Raw genomic sequence first — 19,703 nt, 5'->3', positions numbered from 1 at the left:
CTTATGAAATATAAACATAGTATAGTATTTTGGTTATATTGTATACCTTGGATAATGGCTTCTTCCAATGTAATATATAATACAACAATAAAATCAGATAACATAATTAATACAATTTCTCAAAATGTTCCTTCCACTACCTGCCAAATGACTGCACCACATGAATAAACTGTACTAGTTTCAGCCCACATTAAAAAGACCCTGATCTCAGGTAATACTGTTATTACTATACAGTACTAAGGTAGTGTATTGCATAGCTTTCGATTCTAACTCTCAAAAAAGTCTGAATATATAGTTTTAAAATGTTTGGTTTATGGTGTTAAATATATCTTATAAAAGATATATCTTCCAGATGTTTTTAGATATAACTCCCCTAAAAAAATCCCCAGAACTAGTATCAAATCATGTGGTTACTGTCTGGAGTGGGAGTGTCTCATATTTAATACAGATCAGACAGTGAGCAGCGCAACAGGCTAAAGCACAGCGGCAGAACAAATCAGGAAAATAAGGCGTCTAACGGTTCACTATTTTTTAATAGGAAAAAAACTTTAAAATACGGGGAAATGCCAGTAACAGGCGGAGCTAAGTGTATCAAATATTTATTATTCATCTTTAATTTCATTTTCTGGGTAAGTTCCTGATCTTTTGCATTACATCTCGTACAATAATTGTATATATGCTTTTAAAGTTACTTTCAGCAAATCATACTTGTAAAAAACAAGTACATAGGACGTGTACTAAGTTTAGAACTAATGCTAATTGTTTATTGCATTTATTTTGATACTGTGACTAACTAAGGATGAATCATCATTAACAATAACACCAACAAACAGAATTCTGTTTGGCAAGAATGAAGGAACATTTTCCAACATATTCCATATTATTATTTGTTGTAATGTGTGCTTTGGTTTGTGCATAATGGTCAAATTGATGTACATTGAATGCCAAATTAGTTTGACTTTGATTTAAGTCTAGAAAAACGTGTAATGTACTTAAGTTGTGGTCAAGAAAAAAGCTGCCGTGTTAATCAGATGGGCTTTTCTCAGCAGTGACTAATACCCCGATAGTCACAATTCAGATGACCTAATTCCAACGTTAGTAGAAAATCTGTATTAAACACAATAGAGTTATGGTAATGTGAAGCAACTTTAGACAATCAGTCTTACTGTTTTGCCTGTGCACATCAGATAGTTTTTAAAAATTAAATTCACTGTGATTAGAACGTTCAGTTTTAGGATAGTCGTATAATTATGTTAATATGCTGTTGCAGTATTTGTTTCACTAATTAAATCCATGCGTTGATCTTTTTGTGTAACCAAATTGTATGTGAGGGGGACCAGACGGCTGCCATATGATGGCTTTTAATCAGTGGATCTATAAATAGAAGCAGCTAATCCTTTCAATACATTACATAGGATTACATTGCTTGTCTTACTGTGGGCCATAGGGGAACATTACCAGTAAGTTAAAAAGTTCGACATGTTAGACATGTCCTAATGAAAAATAATTATAGTTCAGTAGAGAATATGTGACATGTGCTAAAGTATAATTATAGCATACTTAACTGTAGGTTAAATATGTTTAATATAATTATATATTGTATATATTGTTGTAAACACGCATTGTTCATACAGTCATTAATCTGATGATTTGACATGATGCTGAAGAAGGGAAACTAATGAGTTTCTGCAATAAAAAATACATTCTTGTAACTTTGTAATATACATCTTCAACTAAAATCTTTAAAACATTAATTCAATAGATATTTTCAATTAAGAGTTTAATAAAGTAAGAACTCAACTGGTGTAAAAACCCAGTACAGATAGTGTCTTGAGGTCTTGGTTTGTCCTAATGAACATATGTGATTTAACATTTCACAGGAAAATTACTAGAAATATAATGGAACACTCTTTTCATTTGAAATATGGGCATCAAATGTGAAATAATCTGTTAGATTATGTGGTCACTTAGCTTGCCTTCTTTGTTATTGCTCCTAGAAAGTAAAATACTTGAATGCATTTCTTTAATGATTTCAATTAAATATATTTGCCAACATATTTCTGTAGGTTGTAATGACAATATTCTTCCCAGTTACCTTCAAGTGCAAGCCATAAAGGCATTGCTGCTATGCCAGTAGTAGTGTCCTGCATCTTGGCGATAGAGATGTTTTAAGAAAAGTAAAGTTTTGCTGAAATTGATGTGCTGAGATATTTTCACGAGCTTCCTCCTCCAGATACTTCAGTGGAACTTGCATTACAAATGGCCACTCTGCTGACCTGATAGGACACATTGGTTGTATTTGAAACCGCATACTACCATACTACATGCTACATACTGATTTTCTGACTTGTAAGTAGTACAGTACTCAGTATGAAGAAGATTGATTCAGTGTACTACGTATGTCATGTGACCTCACGTGACATGGGACATCAGCTGAACGTGAAGCATGATGGGATGCAGTATTCATTGTAGTGAGCTTTGGTTGTATACTGCATATTTTGGCGAATGTATCAAGCCATCCAGGTACTTTTACCATACTATAATTTAATATACTATGTCCATACTATTTAAATGTTAGAATGTAGTATGTGTAGTATGGTAGAATGTGGTTTCAAATACAGCCTTTGAAATAGGTCCACAAAACTGACATTTGCACATAACCAGGCACATGCAATGCACATATAAACAACAAAGTAGCATGGCACTTAATTACTGCCTCACAGTTTGTGCATGTAAATCATATTTTGTTAAAACATGAGTAGAGCAAATGGTACGCATATTTAGACTCAGTAAAAGCAGCAACATCAGTCAGAAATATCAACCACTTTAACGCAATGCTTTTTAAAACCCATTGCTTTAAAATGGTTGATATTTCTGACTGATGTTACTACTCTTACTGGGTCTAAATAAGCGTCCCATTTTCTCTACTCATATGTCTTAACAAAATATGATAAATGTGCACAAACAGTGATAGCCCATAGTGTAAATTTATGCCAATATTGGCTGATACTGATAGCTGGATGATCTATTGGTGCATCCCTACCCTGGATTCGGCAAAGGTTCTGATAACTGAGGAAAATATGTGTGATTACTTAGGCTATAGGTTGAGACCTATCCAAGACAGAACAAAGAAAAAGTTAATATATGGGATACATTTAAATACTTTATATATATTCATTAAATGCAGATTAATTTGCAAATCTAATGGATTATATTAGCTAATGAACAATCAACAAATATAGATCATGAGTAAATATGATGCCCCATTGACTTGCCCTTCTAGAAACAACAGGAAGTTTTGATATCAATTTAACCAACATCATCCCCTGAAAGTGTCATGGAAAGGACCTTTAAATGTTATGGGAACTGAGTGTCTGTCTGCTATAGTCATCTCAAGACACAGAAAGAATGACAGTTTTTAATTATTGGATTAATGGATAAGTTCAATATAGTTGCTGATCAATACTAGCAATTATAACAGGGTGTGTAATGTAAAGGATAAATAACAAAAAGGTTTTCAACAATTCAACAATTTTGGCCTCTTTAAGGATGTCTTCCTTACTGTTATGACTATAATCACTTGCTTTTAAGTTTAGCAATTTAATTAGGGTGGCACTTCTTTGTTACACTTAGTCATAATTAACATTGTATATCTATGTAATTCATAGGGATTTACTTAGTGATGTTAAAATTCATGTTTTGGAACCTGAACAGAAAAAGTATGAAGCAAAAATGTGACGTTTTTGTGTAAAGCAAAAATGTAACATTGTTAATGTGTAATCATGTTGGATTTGTTCAATTTGTAATGAGAGTTATGTCTGAAATGTGTAACATTATAATAAACTATTATTAAAATAATTGTAGCATATTAAAATGCAATTTGAATTGTTGAATGCAATGTTGAATTGCTCTGTTTGCAGATTTGAATCCCCTTTATTTGCTTTTTGTGAATAAATGTACAACATGTGTGTACTTGTATGCATAGTCACAGTTGTTTATTGTTTCATTGAAATATCCAAAGTCTTTTTAGCACTAAAGCCCTAGCACTAAAGGGTAGGTTTTTTTTTTCCATTTAGGTTTCTGAAAGATCAGAGCTTACTTTATCTTCACAGATATGTTTTACTATGAAATACACACATTGGGTGTGTTGTGTAGCATGAATGCCTTTATCCAAGACAAATTGCATGGAAATATGCTAATAGCACTGTGGGAGTATTATTCTTATAGTGGAATCTTTACAAAGCTACAGGCTATTTTTAATAAGGCATTTGTTTAATTTAAATGTATGGAATTATATTTTTGTCAAGAACCAACATGATGCAATAACAATACAATAAGACTTGTATTTCAACTCCATTAGGTTATCATGAGACACTTTCACAGTATGATGTCAAATGGAAAAATTACCAGAATAAGAATTTGACAATATGTTAATATATATCACATTCATACATTACTTTGCATTAATTCACTATGTACGTGACATATTCTGGAAGGTCCTAACTTTTTTAAGAATGTACCTTTATTGTGGGACAGAGATTATGTGTGCTTGTTGCATTCAGTAACAGAGTTTACATCCTGCTGAAGATTATAGGCATAGGAGGTTAGAGCAAGATGCAATTTTGTTTTGTACATAGTGGGAGAAGGTCAGCAGATCAAAGACATCTTCGGGTGGATGTATAGGAATGCTTGCTAAATTGAAAGTATCTTTGATGTGGTTTGGACCCAGATGGGTAACCAATGTACATAAGCAGGGAGGGGAATGATATAGCCTTGCTGTGCTGGGTCTCACCAATTAGATGGCTACCTTTTGCCTCAATTTGGGTCTGCTGAAGGGGTGTGATGGGTATTTGCTCTGAAGTTGTGCTGAGGAGGAGAACAAGGAAGGATGGAGAATATAGGCATTTGCACAATAAATTGAGCTTTTTTGAAGGACAATACTTTTTAAAAGTTGTTTGAAATGGGTACTTATGTATTACTTATTTGGAGTATTTGGGACCTCTTTGGTCTGTTTCAGCTTACTGGTTTTGCCTTAACATCAGTGAAACCCAAATAATGTAATTAATAAATGTTATTTCTTCTCTGTAATCCCAAGAAATTTACAAGTGAATACTCAATGGAAGACCCAAGTGAATGTTCAGGAAAAAAACATCATGCATTGGTCATTTTATAGTATGAAGCTTGATGATTGCTGTAATAAATAATAAAAGCTCCTCGTAATGTCAGAAAGAAGATGTGTCACAAGATCATAGAGCAGGACAGTTTCACCAGATATATTGCTCAACTTTGTAATTTGTGGGATTCAAAACAAGGCTTTCAGTAAGTTAAAAATACTATATTGAGAATATTTTTACAGCTGTACTTTGGGAACACCCTACTTTTAAGTGAACCCATACTTCTGCTTTGCTTATGCTGAGGTTAGTCAGGATTGTGGGGAGGACCCTGTGTTAAACGTGGCAAGAAATGTGTGTCTATAGAGTACCTCAGCATTTAGATCCTCCTTCACTATACTTATTCTGTCATGGAACTGGAAAACTTACTTTTAACACACAAAGTATTTCTTGTTCTGACTAAGAATGGCATTTCTGTTTTTGTACATTTCTGTAAACTATCATTATCAAGTCACCCTGGCTAAGCATCTGCTAGGATGTATAACAATAACATTATTATTATTATTATTATTATTATTATTATTATTATTATTAATAATAATAATAATTGTTCATGATGTGGACTATTACGTTTTCGCTTCATTTATTTGATCCGGGATTCCCCTGTGCTGGGGTGTGGCGATTCTACATAGATTTCTGCGCGCATCTCTGAATTTCTGTGCAGAACTGTGACCTATATGCCATGTGACCTCACGTGACATGGAACATCAGCCGATCGTGAAGCATGACGGGATACAGTATTAATTTTAGTCAGTTTTGGTTTTGTACTGCATATTTTGGTGAATTTAGCAAACCACCATACTACAAATTCATAAACTACATTCAATATGCATACTACTGAAATGTTGGAATGTAGTATGTGTAGTATGTGGTTTCGAATACAGTCTTAGTCTTACCCCTGCTATGGACTAACATATATTTTTGCATATAAAATACATTTATGTTTTTGTTTTTGACATTGACAACATATTTGTAATAAGTTATGAACAGTGGCAAATGGTCTGGTATACATGGATAAAATGAACACCACAGTTAGCAATAACAAAACTTAACATAATTCAGTTGAAAGGTTTACTATGAAAGAAAATAATATATTGAAAGCTGTACAATAATTATTACCCAGCTGGAATTGTAATGCAGTATTATATGAATAATATATTTGAAGTTATATATAATATTGGGCATTATGTAGCCTATAGCTGACTTGTGCCAACATAGTATTCATGTAACGTGCATTCAGCGTGATTCAGCGTTTATGGGTCCAACTTGGGACTGCAGTTTTTGTGCAGAGGAGTGGTGTCTGGTTGCAGTGTTGGAGGTGCCAGGTCCGAATATAATTTATATAATTTATAATATAAGAAAAAAAAATTCTGAAGAAAAAAATATAAACTGAAATAAATGTACTTTAAAAATATAATACGCTGAAAACTATTGCTATTACTTCGTGTTTGGTAGCATAACAACAAATGTAATCATTAGTACTGTAATAAAGTCTCCAACTTTTTCCACTATTTTTTTCACTGCAAAAATATGCAGCTGGGGATGATCTCAAGATAGTACTGTGTTATGTAGTATGCAATTTAGTACACAGTAACTCTGCAAGTTCATTGCAATTGTTATATTAGTCCTCTATCCCTGCTAGATAGCACTTCACAGTTGTTATTATGCTTCTCGCGTTCTGGATTGTTTCCTCCTTGCTCCCTTTCCCGTAGCCCTTGACTGTGACCCTACATCTTGACAGCACTTAGCTTTCACCGTCCAGGATGTAGGACCTCACTTACTGTACTTGTGTAAATTGTAAATTGGAATTTGTAAAATGTATTATTTTGAATTGCTATGTTTTAGTTAAATTGAATTTGTAATGATTGATGCCTTGTACGTAACTGTATTTTTGCACTTTGTTTGCACTTATGTTGTAAGTCGCCCTGGATAAGGGTGTCTGCCAAGAAATAAAAATAAGAATAAGAATAATAATTGACCCATTGAGGTAAGCTGTCACAATAATTCCCCACTGCTATACTTCAGTCACTGCTTATTTCTCCTTTATTGTAACACTTCATGGGTGTTTAAATTTGTATTTTAATATAAAGCCTCAGATGTGTATTAGATACGGAATTATTATGATTATTATTATAGTCTGTAGTACTATGCCATTATGTTACTTAAACTGAAAAGTTGACCATTATGCATTAATGTGTTCATAGTAAACACAGGTTTATATTTATGTCTGTGTTCTCCCGCAGAGACCTCTTGCTCTACCATACTCTGTTTTAGCTGAATAACAATTGATGTAATTGGCTAACAGTGGCTTTCTTGCTGCTTTGCATTTTGGAAGCCACACCAGCAACCTTGTCTCCTCCCTGTTCGCAGATCCTGATATTTTAGAATTAATACAATATTTCAGTGGCACTGAACTATTCAGAGCTGTGATCCTCCAGCAACTTTTTATGTTAGAGGCAAGCCATGTTTTTTAAATTCAACCTGGCCCACCTGAGGGCCTGACTGAATAGCACTACATCCCTCAGAAACCCTGGGGGATGACTCACTTCAGGAATAGCACCTGCCAGACAAAGATTCCTTGATTTACCTGGCTCCTGCATATAAATAGGAATCCCAGGTTGAGTAGACCCGGCCTTGAGGTGACTCACCACAGAATTTAGCCTTGCTTGCATTCACATTGGCCTTGCGCTACAATACACAGGTTATGATTCACACGAATGGTTTCCAACCCGTGATGAGCGCTTCGTCCCAGGTTGGAAATCTTAACCCTGGTCTCTAGCTTCAGAGTTTCATCTTGGGTTGAAAATTACAATGTGAAAGTGCTTGATGGGATCGCCCTGGGTTAAACTGTCTAGTGTGAAAGCAGCTTTTATTGGTTGGGAAGGCAGGAGGAGAGCATGGGATTGAAAAAAAGAGACAAAGACAGAGTGAGGATGTCAAAACATTAACAGTACTTTGTTTACAGACTTGATCGATTGCCAGAGTTCTTGTTGTGTTTATGATTAGTTCAGCCCCTACAAGCCTCTCGCTATTTCGAACATTAGAAGCCAAGATTCACTGTTTCACCAATAACTTTTTCAGCACAGGTAGGTTCATTGCAGATCATCCTTAGATCACTCCTATCAGACTGGAAATGTTTCCTTAGCCACTCAACTGACCACTCCTCAGCCAATGAACCTCAAAAGATATTCATACAAGTTATACATCAAGATTGGTATATCTTATGTAGTGGATTTATTCTCTGTTATCCACAGAGACTCAGGACTCAGGTTGATTCTCAGCTCCGGATATTTTATTCAAGGGAAGAGCACCCCATCACCCAGGAAGCGAGGAAGCAACTCTTAAAGCATTTGTGAGAAATACTTTCATATTTGTCGGGAGGGCACACAGTGTACTTTGTGGGACCAATCATGATATTGGTGTAACGTGAGACAGAGAAATGGACTAGAGTTGTGTTTACTTGACTGACCACTTTCGCATGCAGAAACCCCATTCCTACTATAGCAGGATGTCGCATACCTTTTGTGTCAGGGTTCCTTTGTTATATATGCAGTCAATCAAACAGTTATACCTGACTCCTGAGTGTCTGCAACCTTGACTGGCAAAACCTGTTTCTGGACAAGAGCTATACCCAGCTGTTGTCCAGCTGTTGTCCTTATGCAAAGATTGACCCCAGCCCATCTGCAAGAGAGTATATAGCAGGGATGGCGATCCTGTGGCACGCATACCCGTATAGATTGGCGTGACAAGTGAGCGACTATCTGCGTTTTTTTTTTTTTTTTTCAGCCCGGCCCTCAATTGTCAAAACTGATTGGCACGTTAGAACACCAGTCAGTATATTTGGCAGTGACGTCACCGGCCCCAAGTAATTGAGCAGCGCTCACGTTATATTCCGAATATTCATGTTTTAGGTCGGGTGTTTGTACGCAGTTATGCGCAGAACTGCGGAATCCTCCGCTCCCATTGGTGGAACTGCGCAGATCCGTGCAGATCTGTGAAAATCTGCACTTCACGAACAAGATGTTAATGTTATGATGACTTTGTGCTGCGGTGCGGCGCTGGCAGCAGGACCAAGATAACAACAGTAAGTCTGTCCTGTTGTGATTCATGTTGTCAACAATGAAGGGGTTTGTTAAACACACGGGGGGAAAGCAGTTTGTTTACCGTTGTTATCCTGTATCAAATGGAGAAATGGCCACAATCATTCATGTTTAACACTCCGACAATTTAAAAACTTAATAAATTTGGCAAAAGAAAAATAAATTCTCAAAAATAATCAAATAATGCCTTTGATTTGTAGAGTACATTTGTGCACATTCGTAATCACGGTAGATTGATAACTGCATTTGTGTCTTAAAACACAAGTGCCATACAATGTATATTAATCTACCAGTTTTAGTTATTTTACAAAATGTAAAAGCACTAGATATTAAGGAAATATGGGTTGAAAAAAACGAAGGTTCATTGGTTATCATTGAGTGCAAGTGCAAACAAAACAAAACAAAATGGAAGGGTTACAAATGCAGCCAAATGAACAAACTTCTACTTCTTGCAATGGGAGAATCTGTGGGACTTTGTTTTGGGGGTTGATTGAGATTTTAATGGGGGTTTTAAATGTACTTTAGCATTATAATCCTCAAACTTAATATGTGATGAAATATGATTCATGCATTTTACTGCACTGTAGCAATACTGCAACATCTAAATGATGTATTAATTGTATGATGCACTTATTCTTTAATGTTGTGACATGCTTTAGCATGATGTTCCACTATATACAATTAAGATTGATTGTATTAATTTGAATGAGGGTTAAAGATTCTCATTGTTCAAAATAAAAAGGGACATATTCCAAAAATGATCACGCTAGTGAAGTGCTATTACTATTGCTTTTTATATGTGTAAATTGACAATAATCTGTGAGCAGAAATGGAACCTACATATTTGGGGAAGAATATGTGCCTCACTTCATTCAGCTTCATATTCTGCAGCAGACTCCCATTTGCAGTCTGGAGCTACACTTGACTAGACTGTACTAACAGATTAAATGGTACCTTGATTAGTTGCAGTTTGTGAAAACTTCTTATTTGAATGTGCTTTCAATTATTGGTAGGCCCAGTTGTGACCTCAATTGAATTGTTCAATGGTACTGGCAGTGTGAAACTGAAGGCTGGTAAGGTGTCTTCTGCAACTAATCAAGGTACCATTTAATCTGTTAGTACAGTCTAGTCAATTATAATGGAAGATTTAAAAAAGAGTAGTTACACTAATTCAGTAGCTTTTTTTCTATTTATGTGAAATTACATTTTAGTTTAATTTTAATATTTGTTTTTAAACGTAGTCACTGTACAGTCTATATGTATTAGTATTACAAAGGTCAGCAATATTAATTAATGCAAACTAACACAACATTACTAATGATTAAATGTAAAAATGAAGATTACAGTAAAATAATAATATAATATTGTATACAAAGGATGTAAGTATAAGATACCTATCTGTAGAATCAGAAAATCTATTGCTTGTTTTTCAGAAAGGTTGAAGGAGAAGATAGTTGTTAGCAAGAAGAGTGGTGTAAAACCTACAATACCAGCTGGCAAGTGTAAGGAATAATGTAATTGCTGAAGCTGGGGAAATTCCACCCTGGTAATATTACACAGCTTAAAGTCTTCTCCTCAAATATTCTTGGGTATTGTCCTCATTCACAGGAGGTAAATGAAGATGTCTGAGCAAGGGGGGGTCCCTGGTATCAATAAGAACAAAATGTTGATGAGGAGACAGTTTGCTTACCAGTCTTGTATCAATAGCATATCAAAAGCTATTAATGAAGATGAGTAAGGAGACAGGCTGTCTCTGTTGGGAGGGATGAGGGGTGAGCCATTACCCTGGAATGTGGGAGAGGGGGTGAGGGCTCCATTGTCACTTGGTATGTTAATAGGCAGTTGCCATGGGATACTCTGGTGGGTGGGGTCGTCACTCTGGAAGGTGGAGTTGGACAGGGGCTCAACTCATAAAAGCTGACTTGTCCATAAAGTATTTGTATCAGTTTTGCCTTGCTGTACCCGGTGTACTTGTATACTGTGATCTATATTCTGGACTCTGTAATAAATCACATTGAACCTGAACTGTCTTAGTTCCAGTCACTGCTACAGGAGGTTCCATTTTCCTCCACAAGCCAGACAACAGGTTCTGTAGAATACAGCGCAGCCTAGAAAATCCCATACTGAAGCTAACCTGTCTGTTTCTCCAGGCCTCCTTACCATGTTTTGAGGGCTTAAATGCACTTCTGCAGAGAGAAGGGCCATTTATTCAGGTTCTAAAACGAGAATTGGATTCCTTGCATTTACTCCTTCTCAGCAAATTCATTAAGCCTGTAGTAATCACTAGTGTGAGGTCTACAATCACAATTAAAGTAAGTGATAGAAAGAATCAGAGGGACAGAGAAGATCTAGTGATTGGCACCAAAACCAGACAGTACTTAGAAGAATGCAAGAAGGGAGGGAAGCTGACATCAGTCAAAGGGCAAATGTCAAATTTGAATCTGTGATGTATTTTATCAGAAGATTTGATTTGGTCTCAGTTGATAGGCTCGATTATTTGGACAATGAGTTTGTTTGCATACCAAGTAGAGAACATTCCTGAAGATATTCTTCAGTCAGACAGGGCAGATGTTTCCTGGTACAAGATAGGGAGGATCTTCAATCCTGTAACAAGCCAACCAAAGTTTATATTGTTGGCCATGGTGATTCTAACTATATTGATAATACCCCACAGCAATGCAGACACAGAGAGAATATTCAGCATTGTGCGTAAAGTTCAGAGTTCCACCCAAGTCTATCTAGGAAAACCCTAGAAGCTATTTGTGTACAGAAGCTGAAGCTCTTGTCTGTAGAAAAGAAATGCTATGAAGCTGTGTACAATAAGTCTGTACTGATGAAGTGCAAGAGCGCCACTTATACTAAGCTACATATGTGAATAAGACATAACATTGACCAGCCATCACCGACACTGAATTGTGTATTTTAGTTTACATTTTTGTATCCTTACCATGATAATCTGTAGTGGTAAAAAGCTTTTATTTTTTTGGCTGAAATGTAAGGCCTTTTTTGCTTAGTTTCTAGATTGAGAATTGCCAAGACTAGCTTATATGCCTATATTTTAGTTCAACTTTAAGTTATAGTATTAGGTACAGTTTTGTGATTTAACTATATATGCAGTAGTAAGACATTTATTTATTGGTTCAGAGATGCTAATGCATATACTTCCTTGTACATAAACAATAAATACTCTGTACTGTGAAAAATGTAGGCTGAATCTCCTTGTCTCCTGTTTTTTGAAAAGCTGTAATGTCATGGTCAAGAAAGAGGTCTTACTCGGGCACAGACATAAAACTATGATTAATAAAACCTGTATTTTTATGACAGTTAAATAATTAATTAAAATGTTGGCATCTCTGGTGTAGACGAATATTATAAACTGCCGTTTTAGACAAAAGTAAAATCACTAGCATGATTACACACACACACCAATACACTTTGTATGTTATCATTCATTAAACTACATTGAATATTACTGCTTTAAAATAACCTACATAAATAAACAGCGATTAGCTATCATCTGGGGAACATAACATCCAGTTTCTCTGATTAATTATATTTTTGACTTGCTTCGGATTGAAGCTTTCAACCAGAGCTTTTATCAATAAATAAAAACTTGCAGTTTGCAATATTTTCTGCAGGTCTTTTGGAAAGTAACTGATACCTAATGTTGTACAGTTTATTCCGTGTGTTTATCATGGCTTGTAAATGTCTGGCCTCTCGTTTGTAAACTGTCTTATGTTTCTAATTTTAACTTTACTCTGACTTTAGATGTCACATGGGTTTTTAAAATTAATTTTACATTCAGTATTAAAAGCAGTAATATTCGATGTAGTTTAATGAAGGATAAATATACAAAGTGTATTTTGGTGTGTGTAATCATGCTAGTGATGTTAGCATGATTACAAATGTGTATAATTAACTACTTTTGTCTAAAACGGCAGTTCGTCTACCCTTAGCAGTCTAATGATGTAGCAGAATCACCAAAAACATTTAAAAGTAGGTGATTCCAGCAGCAAATAGCAGGCGGCAATTCCTCCTGGCCAATCAGAATTAACGTTTGTTTGAGTCCCGGCTCTCCTGCGAGCAGCACGCATCTATTACACACCTTCCACAATCAAATCACTTCCCCGTTTACCTGCGCGTTTTATATTTGGACAGTGCGCTGCAGGAAGTGGACTTTATTTTAGCAAATCTCTAGGAGGAAGTCCAGACTGAAGAGCTTTTCTTTAGGAAGAAAACAATTAAATATTTGAGAAAAATCCCAAGTAACCATGCAAGGCGGTGTAAAATGCGTGAAAATCCTGATGTTTGTTTTCAACTTTGTTTTCTGGGTATGTGCTCCTTTATGTGGCTATTCGAAATGGATGCAACTTCTAGAAAACTCATAGGAAAGCTTGTTCAAACTCTTCATTTACATGTGTTGCAGACTAAATGTTTGGTATTAAGGTTAATTAAAGTTATCGTGTAGGACTAATTTTAGAAGCAATGTAATATGTTTATATATATATATAATCGCTTAGTGCTGTACTGTTAAATTTACTAACTCACTAAGTTAAGAAAATCGTACAATCCTTGTGTAAAGTACATTTGAAATTAGATTGTTCAGAAAGCATTGAAAAGAGTATGGGATAAGGAGTGCCAGGAACTGCATCATTACTTTGCCTGTGGGTTTTATTTTATTTATTACAATACAATAATGTATAATCCTTTACACAAAATCTTTACTACTAAAGAACAAGTTGAACAAGTTATTTCGTAGTTGTGAAACGTCACTGTAGTTTCAGTGTTTACTGTAAGGCCTAGGTTTTTGTCTAGTTCTGATTACACTTTAACTGATCAATTGAGCATTTGTTTAGTTTGCGTTTTGTACAGGAAAATATGCAGACCATTTCTGGCTCTAAATTTAGGCGTCCAAAATTATTGTACATTTCTAAAACATTTTAACAATATAGATAAGGAGGTGGCAGTTTTTAGTAAAATTATGCATGTCACGAGCGAAGTATAGTCTAACCATCACACCCTTGTTATTTGCTTTGGAAACGAGAACTAGCAATGTGTCAGTGAATCACTGCATAAGCTTAATTTAGGCCTCATGACTGATAATTCGAGTGGATAATGGCTAACTCCACGTAGGTTTTAAATGCGTCTTAAATTATTTACCGTATACTATATGCCTCTTAAGTGAATGCATAAACATAATGTGAGCTATAAATCTAATTTTGTAATTTACATGTTAAGATTACCAAATCTACTTAATTGCTTAACATTTTTAATGTATGCTTTATTTTTTGTTTCCAACTACCAACAATGTTATAACTATAAATATGGTAGAAGTTAAATGTTCTTGTATGTGTAGGGTCCTCTGTATCCAATACCTTTCAGTCTGTGTAGCCTATTTTGACCAGATTTAAGGTGTTACGAAACATCCATAGGGAATGCACAGAAAAGAGCAGAGTGGTAGTATTTTCATTAGGGATCAGACAATGACAGTTTCTTACAAAGAAATTGCTATATGGTGATGTGATTATTACACTATTATAAATATGTAGGGGAAGTGACCCAATTAAGCCCACCACAGTTTTACATGTTTTCTTAGATATTAATTTCTTCCCAAATAAAGTGGAAATTAAATCAAATATTAATCTCTCATCTAAACACTTGTGGAATATTTTGTCATGCATTGACTAAATTAAATTAACTTATTTAATTGCAAAAGTGAAAGGTCCAGAGTGGGTTTATAAGGTACATATGTACCCTTTAAGCCCACATGTGTCCCAAATAATCCCACAAGGGTTTTAACAGTAAGTACTTCAAATTGTATTAATTAACTTAAGCCCTTAATATTTCTGAGATTATTGAATTCAGACCTCAAATATCAAACCTAACTAATTCAAATTGCATTTTTATGTTATTCGAGACTAATTTCACATGGAATTGTTGCATTTGTAGAGGTAGTTTGCTCTGCTGGTTGTTGGGGTTGGGGCTGGGGCTGGGGCTGTTGGGGCCGTGGAAGTCTGCACAGGTGCTTCAGAAAAAGGAGCATGATTTGTGGACACTTGTCTGTTCACCCAGCTCTGACTCACAGGGAATATTCCAGTGCTCTCAAAGCAACCAATAATGTTTAATATCGGATATCGGTATTGGCCCAGAATTTTCATATTGGTACATCCTTACAAACACTGTCTTGTCCAGTGGCTGGAGGATGTGGGTCAGGTGAGATGGGAGCCAGAGAAGCACAACCCTATTTTCTCTGGCCTTCGTTGCAAGTGCCAGGGAACTATCTGAGCCATGACTGTCAAAAATTTAAACTCTTGGTAGTCCCATGTCAAAGATCTTTTACAAAAACAGGTTCTCGAAATACTCTTGAAAATGATTCTTCTCTGTCCATCCGTGATCCACATGAATTTTATATTTTTTATCAATATTCACCAAGTTTGGTCACCAAATTCCAGAACAAATGATTATTGGGAAGGCCCCTCATAAAGCAAAATTTTGAGGTGACTTCTAAAAATGCTGCTGCACAGTGGTAGCACAAAGTCATACATAACTCAAGAACAAAAAATGTGATTGGCTCCAAATAAAAAGTAACATGACAGTTACAACTTTGCATTTGCTATGAAACAGATCATCATAAAATGTCCTGTCTTTTTTGTATTTCAAAATAACAGAGCAAGTGGGCTTATTTGGGTCACTTCCCCTATTCATAGTTCTGGAAGGCATCTAATAGGGTTTACATGAGTGTGTGGTTTTCGGGATGTCTGTATTGGCACAGCATTTGAATTTCCCAAATGAATTCTCACATTAACACAGTGATTATCCAAAATAGTGCCCTATTCTAAATCACTACAGATACAGAGGGAGGGGTTATCTAGCTTGTTAGTTATTTTAATTTAATTTGAATTTTTGATCAAATGTTTTAATGTGAAAAATAGAATATATACTTAATTGCTTCATAATGTAGCCTATTTCCTGAAACACTAATTCAAATTGACATTTTTCCAGTTCCCCTTTTCATTTTAAGTTAACTACAACTTATAGGAAAAATCCTATATTAAAACCATAGAACCTACTTGATAAGAAAGCTTTGTTCATACATAGGTCAGGATGAAGGATTATCCAATTTATGTTTTGTTACCCTCCCACTGCTGCTGTGGATAAGAAGTAAGTTAGAATAAGTGTGTTTACTTAGGCCAAGGCTATGAAATTCAACATTGTACTTGTTAATATGACAGGATTGTTGTATTAATTTGTTGAGGCCCTTATCCAAGTTAGTACATTATATTCAGTTTCTTCTAGTGTGATTATGCTGATATTTTAATATTTGCTACTGCTTTTTTAGAAAGTTGTCTCTAGTTTGACTTTGACTCAATCACAATTATCCCCATGAGGCAACAATTGCTTTTGTATATTTTGACTGCAGTTTTATGGTAAAATTGCTCAGGGAGTTAAATGCCATGTTTGGTGATTTAGGATGTACTGACTGATAACAGCCCTGCATAGGAACAATTCATAGAAGAGCAAAGCAGTTGTCCAATGCAAACTGTGATGTCTTAATTACTAATAAACTCAAGGGTTAGCCTAAATATTGCAACACATTCCATCATGCACTTGGGTGTTAACACAAGGATGAAAAATCTACACCTACAGTTCCTGTGTTAAACTGAGTTCAATTGCATCACTGGGGTAAACAGAGCTATAAATATGTATTTTCATCTGCTTGGACAACCAAAGTGTTTCTCACAATGGGATACTAAGATAACCACAATTGTCTAATGTCTTGCATAGTCGAATACTAAAAAATATAAAAATAAATTCAAAGGCCTGTAAATCAATGTTTTTTCTTCTTTGGTTCAGGTGTCTTAGTTATAGAGTTGTTATACTCAAAATAGGTTTTACTGGTGGGAAATAGAGAGACTTCATCATTTATGTATTTAAATGGTTTAATTGTTTTGCCTTACCGTATTTTGGAAGGCTATATGTGTTAATCTTCATACATGGCAAGTACCAATTAAGACTCAATTAAGAAATGTTGTTAAAAAGTGCAAGAGACTTGTGTAAACACATTTGGTTTTAGTTACATTAAGTAAGTTCAGAAATAAATGTTAAGTGTTCCCTTAATTTTTTTGAGCAGTATATAGATAAATATATATATAGATGCATATATATATATATATATATATATATATATATATATATATATATATATATATATATATTTTTTTATTATTATTTTTTTTTTTTTATTTATTTTTTTTCTTCAACATGTTCCATTACTTCTGTGTGTTATAGTTTGGTGTGGGATTTGACAAAGCTTGTCTTAAACTTTAAAGCAGATTTTTTTTTTGTGTGTGTGAAAGATGAAGAATATGCAAGAGATGTAACTGTTTGGGTAGGCTATATGTTGAAGTTACCATTGGTGGGTTTCACCAGGAAAACGTATGTCCCCTAAAAAGTGACAGTTTCAAAACCAAAATAACAACAAAATGGCTTTTGAAAAAACATGTTTAATTTTTAATTGTTTTACCATTGTGGTATATTTGGACAGGCCACGAAATGTAACCTAAAATGTCCACTTAAAATTGTTTCACTGCAGAATAGGTCTAAACTTTGTGTAGATAAGGAAACTGCTCACCTTTTAATATGCTTAAAACCTTTACAATAAAATGACTCATAGTATTCTGTTTAATGTTTTAATTTATAGATACCTTGCCTTAGCCTTAGTTAACTTCAGTTTTAAAAGCATTTTTTCCTAATTAAGCCACGAACTCTGACAGCCCTGGTACAAAAACACATGAGCAAGTACCTTTATTATCCCAATGCGGATACATGTATTTACATTGTCTGTTATAGATATTAGGGATTTTTTACTGCATTCCTACTGTAAACTAAAAGCTAATGCTTAATATTTCAGTTAATTATTTACAAATTAATCATAACCTAATGTACAAATATTGTAATGAATAAACATGCATCCAAAGATTGGGGCCTAGAAATTACTGGGTTGATTTGCAATTGAGCATCTTCATTACCTATATTATCTGAAGACAGGGCTCCTTTAAAGGGAAATCCATAGTGCAATATCTGTATAGCCTACTCATTCTAATACTGCAGTTTTTTTATTTTAATTGCGCTTATGTTTTGTAAGTTGCCCTGGATAAGGGCGTCTAACAATAAATAAATAACAGTAATAATAATAAAGTGAGTTGGACAGGTCCCGTGGTGGGTCTTATTCCTTCAGGTTTATTGTAATTCTCCCAAATGACTTGAGATAATAGAAATTTGGAACCGGACATACCTATGCAGAGATTGACCCTAGTGAGGTAGAGACTGACTTAGCCATAATCAGTTGGAAGTGGGCTGTTAGGCAGGGTACACAAGCAGGGTCAGTTTATTAATTTATTTGAATAAAATAGGTTTATTCTATACCTACCTTTTATGTCACGAAAAGACCTCCAGCACCCAAACTAATCTGCTATGTTGTCTTTAGCTTGCTGGGACAGCAGTGCTGGCGATAGGACTATGGCTGCGCTTTGACTCAAGAACCAAAGGCATTTTTGAATCTGAATCTAATCCCTCCACATTTTTCACAGGTAAGGCATGAACTCCATCCCAACTGTATTGTACTTTTCTATTGCTCTTGTATCCTGTAAGTCATCCTGGAATTAATAAAGAACCCCCCCCATCCTTTACAGCAGCAACGTCTAGCTGTGCTGCCCTAGATGTAAATACATCTCTCCCTGCAGCATTTAATGTACACGAGAATGTATCTGATACTGCAGCTTTGTAAAACTCCATTCTGTGCTTCACATCACCTAAGACTCCAGTGGGCTAAGACTAAATTAATACATGACCTTTGATCATGCTTTTTTATTTTAAGTGTAAATGCATTCCTTTATATTCAAAGTAGGAAGGAAAGTGTGAAGTTTTTTTTGGCAAATGTGATTGTGATTTTTGGTGTGTGTATTACAACGATAGGTTATCATAACCCTGGTTCCCTGAAAACGAAAGACAGCCAGAATACAGAATGGGAAGAGCCTTCTGACCCATTAATCAGTGAAAGCTTGTACCAAAGCTGCCCAAAGCTACAATCATACTTATTCCAGGTTTGAAGGGAATGTCATACTCAGAGAGACTAAAGCAAATTAACTTTTTTACCCTGAAACAGAGAAGACTTTATGGGGACTTGATTCAAGTCTTCAATATCATGAAAGACATTATAGATCACATAAAACCTTTTCCAGATCAGCAGGGACACAAGCACCCGGAGACACAAATGGAAATTGGGCTTCAAGGCATTCAAGACAGAAAGCAGGAGACACTTCTTCACATAGAGAGTTGTCACAATCTGGAACAAACTCCCCAGCGATGTGGCTGAAGCTGGCAATTTGGGAACATCCAAAAATAGACTGGATAGGATACTTGGATCACATAG

The 19,703-nt window shown here is 35.2% G+C and overlaps 1 protein-coding gene across 2 annotated transcripts in view; it reads left to right on the top strand.

The window, feature by feature from the left end:
* The first annotated feature begins 469 nt into the window (after positions 1 to 469).
* LOC136772012 (CD9 antigen) overlaps positions 470 to 19,703 on the top strand; it is a 31,688-nt gene continuing 12,454 nt past the window's right edge. The window contains exons 1-2 of one of the 2 annotated variants that reach the window (XM_066724654.1): positions 470 to 629; positions 18,759 to 18,861. In XM_066724654.1, the coding sequence (XP_066580751.1) occupies positions 564 to 629; positions 18,759 to 18,861 (169 nt within the window). In that variant the 5' untranslated portion in view covers positions 470 to 563. Of the gene's footprint in view, positions 630 to 13,393; positions 13,603 to 18,758; positions 18,862 to 19,703 lie in introns of those variants that run through there. The other variant, XM_066724655.1, reaches the window with a different exon arrangement.

Source organism: Amia ocellicauda, chromosome 15 (assembly GCF_036373705.1).
Source record: "Amia ocellicauda isolate fAmiCal2 chromosome 15, fAmiCal2.hap1, whole genome shotgun sequence".
NCBI lineage: Eukaryota > Metazoa > Chordata > Actinopteri > Amiiformes > Amiidae > Amia > Amia ocellicauda.
This window is presented reverse-complemented; position numbering and strand designations above follow the sequence as displayed.